The 12,191-nt window shown below is 40.1% G+C and overlaps 1 protein-coding gene across 1 annotated transcript in view; it reads right to left on the reverse strand.

Moving 5' to 3' along the window:
* LOC100556956 (carnitine O-acetyltransferase) overlaps positions 1–12,191 on the reverse strand; it is a 56,415-nt gene that overhangs the window by 3,908 nt on the left and 40,316 nt on the right. The window contains exons 6-12 of the mRNA XM_008105700.3: positions 11,761–11,935; positions 9,752–9,930; positions 7,746–7,846; positions 6,546–6,665; positions 3,880–4,002; positions 2,352–2,487; positions 558–620 (exon numbers count right to left, since the gene is read on the reverse strand). Coding sequence (XP_008103907.2) covers positions 558–620; positions 2,352–2,487; positions 3,880–4,002; positions 6,546–6,665; positions 7,746–7,846; positions 9,752–9,930; positions 11,761–11,935 — 897 coding nt within the window. The remainder of the gene's footprint in view (positions 1–557; positions 621–2,351; positions 2,488–3,879; positions 4,003–6,545; positions 6,666–7,745; positions 7,847–9,751; positions 9,931–11,760; positions 11,936–12,191) is intronic.

The raw sequence follows: 12,191 nt of genomic DNA on the forward strand, positions 1-12,191 counted from the left end.
AAGGGTTTTTGGATCTTCTCTGAAAGGTCATGCTTTTCTAAAAGTTATGATCTCCAAAAGGTTTTTTCGAAAAGAATGCCATTTTCCAAAAACCTCTTGCCACATAACTAAAGCGTTCCTAAAAAAAATACTCATTCAACCTCTGTTTAAAGACTTCCAAAGAAAAAGAGACCACAATGCTTGAAAGCAGGCTATTCCACTATCAAACAGCTCTTACATTTTTTTTTTAAAAAAAAAATCTATAGTAAAAGCCAGATACTTCTTCAACTCTCCTACAAACTCATAGAGTTAGAAGCAACACCAAGGCCATCCAAGTCCAGCCCCTGCCATGCAGAGATAAACAATCAAATTACATCCATTTCCAATACAAACGCTAAGGAAATATCCAACTTTGACATTATTTAGTAACGGAGCAAAATTCCTGATTCAGTTTCTCCAGAATGATGCAAGCTCTCCTAAATTTCATATCAAGCTCTCTGACAATCACAGCATCCTTACCTCTTACATTCATTCACTTTTTCAATTACTGAAATGCTTTCTGATGGGGAAATAATTACCTGCTCTGTGAGGGTGCTGTGGACTTCGACGGCTTGTTTCAATAGAGATAATCTTTCAGGGGCCTGGCATGGAGAGAAGGTGAGAACTGATTACAGATGTTCAGGAGACTTTGCAAACCATGGGGGATCGAAGGCACCCCCAAATGAACATGCAATAAGGAAACTACAGAGATGTGACAACATACGGGTGAACATGGACAATCCAAGTTTGGATAGCCTCTGGTTCTCCAGATGATTATGGACTAGATTTACCCAAACTCATTACTATTCTGGTTAGAGATCATTGGACTTATAGGTCAAAAAATCTCAATGGCCGCGATTATCCAGCTCTGTCTTGGGAGAAAAATAATGAAGGCACTCTAAAAACACATTGCCACCTAAGTTGGAAAGTAGAAGATGGCACCCTTGCGCGTTGCAATTCCACAAAAAGAAAATAATGAGAGTGGGAAGTGGGTTTTATTTCAATATTTGTGATATAGTAGGACAGCACTGAAGAATGGTGGGCTATCTCAAAGGGAGCATATTATATGAAATACAATTATCCCTCTGAATTTGATTGTTCCAACTTGTATAGATTTGATTATTCACAGACTTGATTAATGATTCACTCCAGGAATCTCTACAGCCTCCAGTGTAACTCTCTGATTAACTTCTAGCAAAAGTTGGACACAGAGATCCATTAGAGGAAATATCTAGAGAGAACACATTTATGAGCCTTTTTAGGGTCTCCTTGACGATTCTTAAAATTGACCATAGAATCACAGAATTGGAAGACCACATGAACCATCCAGTCCAACCCCCTTCTGCCATGCAGGAAAAAGCACCCTGACAGATGGCCATCCAGGCTCTGCTTAAAAGCCTTCAAAGAAGGAGTTTCCAAGGCAGAGAGTTCCACTGCTGAACAGTTCTCATGGTCAAGAAGTTCCGCCTAATGTTCAAATGGAATCTCCTTTCCTGTAATTTGAACTCATTTAAACCCACAGAGTCATGCCAAACCTAGAAAGCAATGTCAGGTTTTTAAAAAATAAAATCTTTTGAAATTCACATTTACCCACTTGTGTAGATGGCGTAGAGTAAATGGGTAGAGCAGATTGTAACTAGCAATGCTCTCTAACGCTTTAGAATAATTCCCTGCTCCTTGACATTTATTACCTGAGGAGGCTGCCTCATTTTACTCACTAGTAAGGCAAGGTGTGTTGTGGCATAGTATTCAATTACAGCTCATGACAATAATTGCTGCTACAGCTCACCCACGAGGCTGTACTTTTGGTTCTTATTTTTGGCGTAAAATAGCAACTAAGCATTTGGAACATTCTGACAATAGCTGACATCTACCCATGGTCCATATTGTTTGTTGAGCCCTGGCCTTGATGTTCTTCTAGAAATGCTGAAACTGCAATATGTAGGGCCAACAACCAGACATTATGGTTACATACAGTGCCAGTCTATGAGAACATCGCCTTATCAAAGAAGCTCTGGTGGCAAAGTTGTGCATAACAACTTTGTTTTAGCTATTATTCATGCATATTTCGTCTTTGTCTTTGCAACTCTGAAGTTCTATAAAATATCGATGCTTGGAATAAACTTTATCTCAACCAGTGCTGTGAGTAGGCTGGACTAAAAGCAATACTAGAGTTTAGTAGTTCTTTTGGCCAAAACTATTGTCTATTTGACTTTCTCCTTAGTTTCAGGGCTTATCCTAGCTTCATGTCCTAGCTAAAAGAATACTTTAGCATTAATATTTCAGTTCTATTTAACAACATAAAGATGGGAAATTGTGGGATATTTAAATACCTGACAGTTGTCATCGGACATGCTCTGGACAAAGGCCAACGCAGCTGAGGTAGTAGAGCGGATGGTTTCTGTCCGACCACGGTGGAAGCGACGGAGAGAGGCCGACTCAGTGGTAGCACACAGCTCCCCATGTGCCCTAAGAAAGATGAAGTATATACAAATGAATAGACAAATATACAACCTTCCCTGTGCAATGCTAAGCATACACATAACCTACATCCCCTGGACAAGTTAGGACTTCTGCCATAAGTTGTGTTGGATGATCAATTTCTGTACGTCTTTCAGCACAATGTTATGGTTCACTATTGGCAAAGGCTGGACACAAACTTGCCCTGGAGGGCCTAGAGATTCCATGGGAGGTGTTTATTCGGTTATTCGGTCAGACGCTGAGTCAGTTTGACTCCACACCAGGTTTAAGCCAATTGAATTTATAATTGATTTCTTTAGTTTCACATTATATTAGCATATATTATGTTGTAAAGGTTGAATGTGCATGAGACACTAATATACATACTGTGTTGTCAGCTGGAGTCTTGAGAAATTCTTCAAATAACGTAGACTACTCTATGTTGACTCCATTTCACATTTAAGTCTCTAAGTTTGCAGTTTTTTGAAACTTTATATTCTGGAAAATACTGCTATGTATTACAGCAGTTTATTATTGTTATTGTTGTGAACATTTATGTGAATGTCAAATGTATGATGCTCTAACATACATACTGTGTTTATAGTACATGTTTTGAACCTTTATAGTGTTTGCGTATCTTTTTGACATTGTTTGGAATAGATATCTGTGTTTATTGATTGTCTAGTCGTGCCTGACTCTGGAGGTTAGTGTTCATCTCCATTTCTAAGCTGAAGAGCCGGCGCTGTCCATAGACAGGTCCAAGGTCTTGTGGCTGGCATGACTGAATGGAGCGCTGTTACCTCCCCACCAGAGTGGTACCTATTGTGTACTCACATTTGCATATTTTCGAACTGCTAGCTTGGCAGAAGCTGGGGCTAACAGTAGGAGCTCACCTTGCTCCGTGGATTCGAACTGCCAACCTTTCGGTCAGCAAGTTCAGCAGCTCAACGGCTTAACCCACTGCACCACTGGGTTTTTTAGTACTGTTCCATTATCCGGGTGGAGGCCACTAGGGGGTGATAGAGAGAGAAGGATTGTCTATTTTACGTGGTGGGGAGTTGAAGGAGGAAACCCATTTCCCCAGTTTTCGCTGGTTATTCCCCCTCCCCAGTTCCCTTATCATAAAGTGGGTTGTTTCAATGACGGGGACATTGGTGGGGGAAATAACAGGAAAACAGGGAAATAGTTTTACTCCTTCAACCCACCCTACACCCCGATGAAATGGACTATCCTTTGCTCCCTAGTGCCCCCTAGTGGCCTCCACCCGGATAATGGAGCAGTACCATTTCTTTTTATTTCACATAGGGGTCCTGTGCCCCTAAAGCCAGCGAATGGCAAGGGATAACTGTAGACAACAAGCTTCCAATGGATGCCCTTAAATCCACGGGATCATCATCTCACCTGTAATAAGCCAACTGCAGCGCCACCTGTAAGACTGAATCTGGACTCAGCTGTTGACGTTTGAGAAGTTCCTTGCCGAATCCACGGTAAGTGAAACAGCTGATATCTAGGTCAGTAATGAGACTGAGAGAAAAGACAGAAACATAACTTATCTGACAAAATTTAGATAGCTCACTATTAGCATGCCAAAAGGTCAACTGCATTTCTTATCCTTCTGTTCCAAAGGTTGGACATCTGCCACTGGTTGGGGGCTGCAGTGACCGCCCCTGCATCCCTGCCACTATGTTCCTTTACTCGCCAATTTTAAAATGTATATCCTCACAACCTCTGATGATGCCTGCCATAGATGTGGGCGAAACGTCAGGAGAGAATGCTTCTGGAACATGGTCATACAGACCAGAAAACACACAACAACCCTGTGATTCTGGCCATGAAAGCCTTCAACAACACATATTCCTTGTTGATTCGATATTAAATATGTCAGTCTATCCACATTTTTTATTTCTAATAATTGAATCAACCATTGCTTTTGTATTGGGGATTTCAATTTGCTTCCAAATTCTAGCATATACGATCTTCGCAACTGTTATCATATAATTTAGAATTTTGTCAATATTTTTCTCCAGTTTCACATCTATCATTCCTAGTAGGTTTAAATTCAGTATTTTATTTTTATTTCTCTTTTCTTCTCTCTTCCCTCTTTCACTCTATTTCTTTCCTTTTCATTGCTTTTTATTCTTTTTTTCTTGCGATTTTAATTATGTATGGTAAAAATAACAATAAAGAATATTTTTAAATATTTCTGGTAATATCAAAAACCCTAAACACAAAGAGCAGGGAAATGAAATTCCCTTTCTCTCCCCCCCTTCCTTCCTTCTTCTTCTCTCTCTCTCTCTCTTTTGCAGCATTTTAGTTCAGTCACTCCAAAGCACTCCAAACCATGAATCATTGAGTCAGAAAATTAAATACAATGGTTCCACCAAACCATAGAACAGCAATAAAACTATTACACTGAAATGCGTAGATTATTGATCAGGAAAATATCTAGGCAACAGAAGTGTTCAGCTGGTGGTTCAGCTTACACATTGAGAACAGCTTCTATACTGCAATCAGCAAAGTTCATTGCGCTGCAGTAGGAAACTAGGACAAGTCTATATGGAAAACCAAGAAATGATGTGATTGATAGCTTTAAATATCTGAAGGCATTTTGAATTCAAAAGTATAGCCATGTTAGTCTAGAATATCAGTATGCAAAGGGATCTTGTAGCACCTGGGAGAAAAAAAAGTTGGTAATGTACATTTTTGTAGACAGATAGATCACTCACACTGGCAAATTATAGCAATTTAACAGCTTTCATAGACTGATAGACCACTCAGATTGGCAAATTATAGTAATTTAACACTTTGTAGCTACATGTTATGGAATCCTGAGATTTATCACTTGTTGTAGAACCAGAGCTCTCTGACAGAGAAAATACTTCACAAAACTACAAATCCCACAATTCCATTGTATTGAGCCATGACAGTTAATGCGATGTCAAATTACTACCATTCTGTAGTGTGGAAACAACCTCTGTGTACTTCCTCAGATGCAGTCACTCCAAGCAATTGAGGAAATAATAATAATAATAATAATAATAATAATAATAATAATAATAATAATAATAACACTTTATTTTTCTATCCTGCCACCATCTCCCCAGAGGGACTCGGAGTGGCTAACATGGGGCCAAGTCCAAAACAGAACCACAAAAGAACAATTACAAGTATCTAGAGCTAAAAACAATAATACAATAATCAAATCAAATAAACAATTAAAACATAACATACAATAAAACACATAATAACTAAACAAAATGAGGCAATGATACAAACATCAACCACTAAAGATAAAAAGAGGTCGGGCATATAAAAATACATGCTTTCAAAGCTTTTTAATAAAGTGCATGGTCAAGGAAGTAGGTTTTGTAGATGCAGAATGAATGCAGTTTGACACTTCTTTAAATGACATGGCACAATGCTGTGGAATAAGGAGAATTATAGTTTGGTGAAGTATCAGCACTTTTTGTAGAGAAGGTGAAAGGTCTTGTTAAATTACAGCTCCCAGAATACCATAGCACAGAGACATAGCACTAAAATGTCAAACTGCATTAATTCTACAGTGTAGATGCACCTGAAGTCTGTGAAAGCTTCTGTTCAGTTAGTCTCTAGTGTGCCTCGAAGTTCCTTTGCAATCATTTTGAAGGAGGTTATATCTGTTCATTTTGGGTTGGGAATAGAGTTGCAACATGATTCAGGTTCCATAGTGGGGGGCTGATTTGTGGAAAGTATCCATGTCTTACGTTTTGTGCCTACACTCTAAGGTCAGCTCTTGCATTCGGATGACAACTATACTCCATCAGAGAACATTCCTATTTCCTCTCCCCTTGACAGCTTGGCCTCCTGTGTTCTCAATTTCCCTCAGGTCTGAAGAGGTGACTAAGCCTTCCCTGCAGGCTGTGAGATGTCTTAAAAGGGCAAGGAGCAAGATGAGTCTGCTGCAAAAGTTGAAAAATGTCAAATAATGAAACCATAACAGAATCCTTCAGTCCAACATAAGCCTCCTTTCCTTTCCAATAAGCTTTATTTTAAAAAATGCTCCCTTGTACCCAACATCACAAACTCACATGTCCAGATTCTGTTTTGCATGTTCAATATCGCGCTTGATTTCTGGAGTGAAGCAGAAGTAGAGCTTCTTAGGCAATTGCAGGGGAATCAATGGTGCTCGGACAGTGACCGGATCTTTGCTGAAAGGAGCGAACGGGAGGAGAAAAAAGACACATTAAAATGTACTTAAAAGCAATGACAGCCCTAATAATAGTCAAGACCTATCTTCTGCTATCCTAAACCCTGATCCCGGCCAATTTTGAAAGCTAAGCAGGGCCTCATTAATAACATTATGTAACACGATTTTTGTTCCTGGGTTATAAATGTCATTTCCTAATTGGTTCTATCATCAAAACATGGAAATGTTGATTAAACTGCAAAAACTTTGTTTTTGCAGGAGGGACATCCTGCAGCACATTTGCTATGATTTTTCAATGAATATCTCATAGAGTCTCAACCAATTCAACATAGTTTGGGGCAGCCACAAAAATGAAGTTTCTGGAGTAGAACAACTGCATTCAAAAAAAGTGCTATGGCGTCATTTCATGTACTGGAATAACTGCTGTGATTGCTTGAGCCTTGGACTATAACTTTGGAGTTCAGGATTGCCTTCTTTGCCATAGAAAAGGATTTCCTTAAAGGAAGGTGAAGGCAATTAAACAGCAAATAACACTTTCAAACTAGGAACAGATTTTTTTTTCAATTTTGTTACAAAGGAGTCCACCAATGAATACCATGTGCTATAGGTTATATTTCAGAGGAAGGAAGGGGCAAAGCCACCTCTGAACATCTCTTGTCTGAGAAAATCTAGTGGACAATATATGGTCCTCCCCATATAATTGACACTGACCCGGCCGGAAGTTATCCATCACTGCTCTAGAATAAAATCAAAACTTTTGCTTTACCATATATGAAAAAGCAAAACTTCCTGAAATTAATATTCATTCTCTCTCTCTCTCTCTCTCTCTCTCTCTCTCTCTCTCTCTCTCTCTCTCTCTCTCTTTATATATATATATATATATATATATATATATATATATATATCACATATATACTTAAATGACCTTGAGCAGGTACCACCCTCAAAACAGAATCCCTATGCTTCTCATTTTCTAAATTCAGCCTCTGCAAAAAGCAAAATAGGAAGTCCTGCCCACGCATCCATGAATCACACTTGAGTAGTTCTCCTATAATGCTTTCCTATCCCAGGGGGACCTTACCAGTAGTCGAGGACATGGTCGATGATTGTGGCAATCGGGGGACCCTCGGCAACGGCTTGCTCATAAAGCACCCCAAAGGAGCCATCTTCTCCTATAATGAACTGTGCGTGAGTCAGGAAAAAAGGCAAGTAGGTGGAAGAAAAAGAAAAGAGAGGTGATTTCAGGCTACATAAGGACCAGCTCTTGGACAAATACTATGAATGCACGTCATTTCATGTACTGGAATAACTGCTGTGATTGCTTGAGCCTTGGACTATAACTTTTGAGTTCAGGATTCATAGAAACCCACTGGATTTCTCCAAAGGAAGGTGAAGGCAAGTCTCCTCTGAGCAAATCTTGCTTATGTCTTAGAAGCTGGAAACAATTTGAAAGTATGCAGCAACACAAAGGGATCCCATATAGATCAAGCCCACCCTGGTGCAGAAAATCCATAGCCAAAAGATGACCACTCAGGGTGCATCTACTACATTCAAAGAAATAAAATAATTTGACATCACTGGCTCAATGTCATGGAATTGTGGGAGCAGTTGTTTCACAAGATCTTTAGCCTTCTCTGCGAAAGAATGTGGATGCCCCCCCAAACAACAGCTTATTTATTTATTTACATCATTTTTACCCCGTCCTTCTCACCCAGAGGGACTCAGGATGGCTTACAACAGCCAGCAAATTACATGGCCCAAAATACATTCAGTAAAACAACGACATATTCAAGGTAAAAAGGTAAAGGTTTTCCCCTGACATTAAGTCCATTCGTGACCGACTCTGGGGGTTGGTGCTCATCTCTATTTCTAAGCTGAAGAGCCGGCGTTGTCCGTAGACACCTCCAAGGTCATGTGGCCGGCATGACTGCGTGGAGCGCCGTTACCTTCCCGCAGGAGCAGTACCTATTTATCTACTCACATTTGCATGTTTTCGAACAGCTAGGTTGGCAGGAAATATTAATAAACAATAAAACAGTACCACATCAATTAAAACTCTAATTAGACTCTTTTAAACCATGAATTATAAAATTTAAAATGCATGTATAGCTAAATTCGTCCACTAACACCTTCATGTGCACCTTGATTCACGTCATATTCACATCAGACCAGACACAGAGCTTTTTGTTTCTGCCCCTGCCTTATGGAATGCCTTGCCGCCCTAGATGAGAGCCATGCGTGAGTTAGGGCCTTTTACCCTAGCACTCAAGACCTGGATCTTTACTAGAGCTTTTAATCTATGTTAATTTTATCAATATTTGTATGTATGTATTTTTATCCTTTACAATTTTATCTTGTAAATCGCCTAGAGCATCTTGGATGGAGGGCGATTATTAAGTAATTAAATGATGATGATGATCAGCATCCCTGATTCCATAACATTGAGTTATAGCACTTAAAGTGGGGGTCAAACTTTATCAGCTCTACGGTGTAGATGCACTCCTGATCTCTGTCTAAAAATCACCCACAAAAGAGAGGCCGTGATCTGAGGCAGCATGTTTCACAACTGAACAGCTTTTACCAGCTGGACATTCGTCCAAATAACAACAACAACAACATTATTTTTATACCCCGCCTTCATATCCCTGAAGGGACTCGGGCCGGCTTACATGCGGCCAAGCCTAGGTGGTTACAATCATAGTAAAAAAACAAAAACAAAAAACACATCCAAGTGAAGGCAAATCCATATAAAACATAATAAGTACACAGAAAAGTAATAAAAATCACATCAAAATTAACACAAATACAGTAGAGTCTCACTTATCCAACATAAACGGGCCGGCAGAACGCTGGATAGGCGAATATGTTGGATAAATATTTGCATTCTCAGCCACACCCTAAGCATCTAATGCAGGCACGGGTAAACTTAAGCCCTCCAGTTGTGGGAGTTGAAGTCCAAAACACCTGGAGGGCCAAAGTTTGCCCATGCCTGATCTTAACTGCTCCCATGTCTAAATACAGAGATTGGGCCATTTATCCTCATACTTCTAAAAGGAATCAGCATTGCTTTCGTCCTGTTGTTCTCACCTGCAGAGTCTTGTCAAACCAGCGATTGCCACTGTTGGAGTAGCTCCCGCCGCCATGTAACATCTGTGCCGCCAGTCGGCTTGAAGCCCGAGCATCCGACACCTTCAAGACCGGGGCATCCAGGCAGACAGTGAAGAGACTGCGCTGAATGGCACGCGCAGATTCCCGGTTCAACTTGTCTAGAAGAGGCCAGTAAAGGTTACATCAAGGAAGACATCATGGAAAGGTTGATAAACACAGCCCAACAACAACAAATAATAATAATGGTGTCCTGGTTTTTAGGCTTGTTCCTGGGATTATTCGAGGCACTGATTCAGAAAATTGCATTGGAAGACTTCATCTGCTATAGTTTTTTAAGATATGGTTATTATGGTTTTCTATGGGTGAGCAGATGGCAACTGATAGATACCATATGTTCTGTATCTCAAAAAAGCATTTTTGGAATCAGCAGGTCAAATATACCCAAAAACAGCGCTAACATTAGAGACATCAAAATGTGTGTTGGCCAGTGTAAAGTGTTACAACATGACCCCATATCCATAGAGGATACATTCTAGAACTTTGCACTGATACATCAAACCACCAGTAATAGAGAATGAATGAATGGCTTCCAGAAGAAGCACACAGCAGAGTTGGAGCATCAATTGCCTGGAAGACCTAGAAAATGCCTAGAAAGGACATATTTTGTTGAATGTAAGCCAACCAACGCTCAAGTATATCATATGGGTCATACTGTAATTCTATGTTTTAAACAGCACAGATTTTAAAGGACTCTGGAATCTGCTATAAAAGTCAGCTGTCTACACTGGCTGGCTGAAGGTCTTAATATCACCCTGGGCAGCTTTCTTAAGCTTGGTTGGGAAATTTAATTACAGTCATCCCTCCACATTTGTGGTTTTGACTTTTGTGGATGATTATTCATGAATGTGATAAATGTGAGTTACAAACAACTCATAGTTAACAATGGGGGTGAGACAACAGGAACTAAAAGCAATCTACCTCTAGGAAGGGAAATTCACTCATGGGAAAAGGTGTCTCCATCCAAGCTTTCTCACCAATCCTTGTTTCTACAATAAGCCAAAATTTTCAAAATCCAATTGTCACAGGGACAGAAAGTGAGGAGAAATCTTTTGAACAGGAGTACAGGGAAAAACAAGCACTACGTGGGTGTTAATCCTTGCCTATGCTAGCCAAAGCTAATATATATATGCATTTGGCTGGAGTTACACTTTTTAAAAGTTCCTGTTTTGACTTACATACAAATTCAATTTAAGAACAAATATACAAAACCTATCTTGCTCGAAACTTGGGGACTATCGGTACTTCATGGGTTGATGAAAGATGGCTTTTCTCATGTTCTCAGAAACTGGAATTGCAGTCCAGTGGACAACTGAGACAAATCATAGGATCATGAGATGCATGGACTACTAAAAACACAAACTAACAGATCTGAGAGCAAATCAAGCCTGAACTCTCCTAGGAGCCATGAAGATTAAACTGAGGCTGGATCTACACTGTCCTACATCCCAGGATCTGATCCCAGATTATCTGGCAGTGTAGATTCCTATAAACCACTTCAAAACAGATAATCTGGGATTAGATCCTGGAATATAGGGCAGTGTAGATCCAGCCTGGGGCTGTCACACTTTGGATATATCATGAGATGACATGGCTCCTTGGAAAGGTAATAACATAGGAGAAAATGTAGGAAAAGAGGGGGACCACATTACAGGTGAATCAATTCAATAAAGGAAGCTCTAGCAGCCTTGAGTCTGCAAGACCTAAGGGGGCAATTGATGGCTGAGAAACCTGGAGACCTCTCATTCAGAGGATTGTCAAAAGTCAAAGTTGACTTGACGGAAAGGAACAACAATAGCAAAAAATCAGGGTAACATGTCACACCTGCATATGGAAACACTCAAGGATTTTGAATTAGAAGCACACCACTGTGATATGCTAAGCATGGTAGTTAATCCTGTTTCCCTTCCATCCCTCTGATGGAGATGTACCTCGCATGAGTGTGGTGTAGGCCTGTCCCCATGTGTGTCTATGATCGCTGGTCAGAACGCCCAAGGGCTCCTTATCCGTCTTCCAAGACTGGGCACGAATTCTCTGGAGCTGCCAATGCAGCTGGTCCACAGTGAGAGGGGTCCCATCGCTATTGTACACTTCAAGCTGGAAGAACTAAGAGGGAAAGAAGAGGAGAAATAAAGATGAAGTGCATCCAGTCACACTAAGAAGTTGTTCTCTTCTTAATGCACCCCAAGGTGTTTTAAATCTTTAAGTTCCAAAGAGACTTCAGAGATCATATCCTTCCAAAGGTACCATGCTAAAATCTAGTTTTGGGAACTACAACTGATAAATCATATAAGGTAAAGGTAAAGGTTTTCCCTTGACGTTAAGTCCAGTCGTGACCGACTCTGGGGGTTGGTGCTCGTCA

This window comes from Anolis carolinensis, chromosome 2 (assembly GCF_035594765.1).
Source record: "Anolis carolinensis isolate JA03-04 chromosome 2, rAnoCar3.1.pri, whole genome shotgun sequence".
NCBI lineage: Eukaryota > Metazoa > Chordata > Lepidosauria > Squamata > Dactyloidae > Anolis > Anolis carolinensis.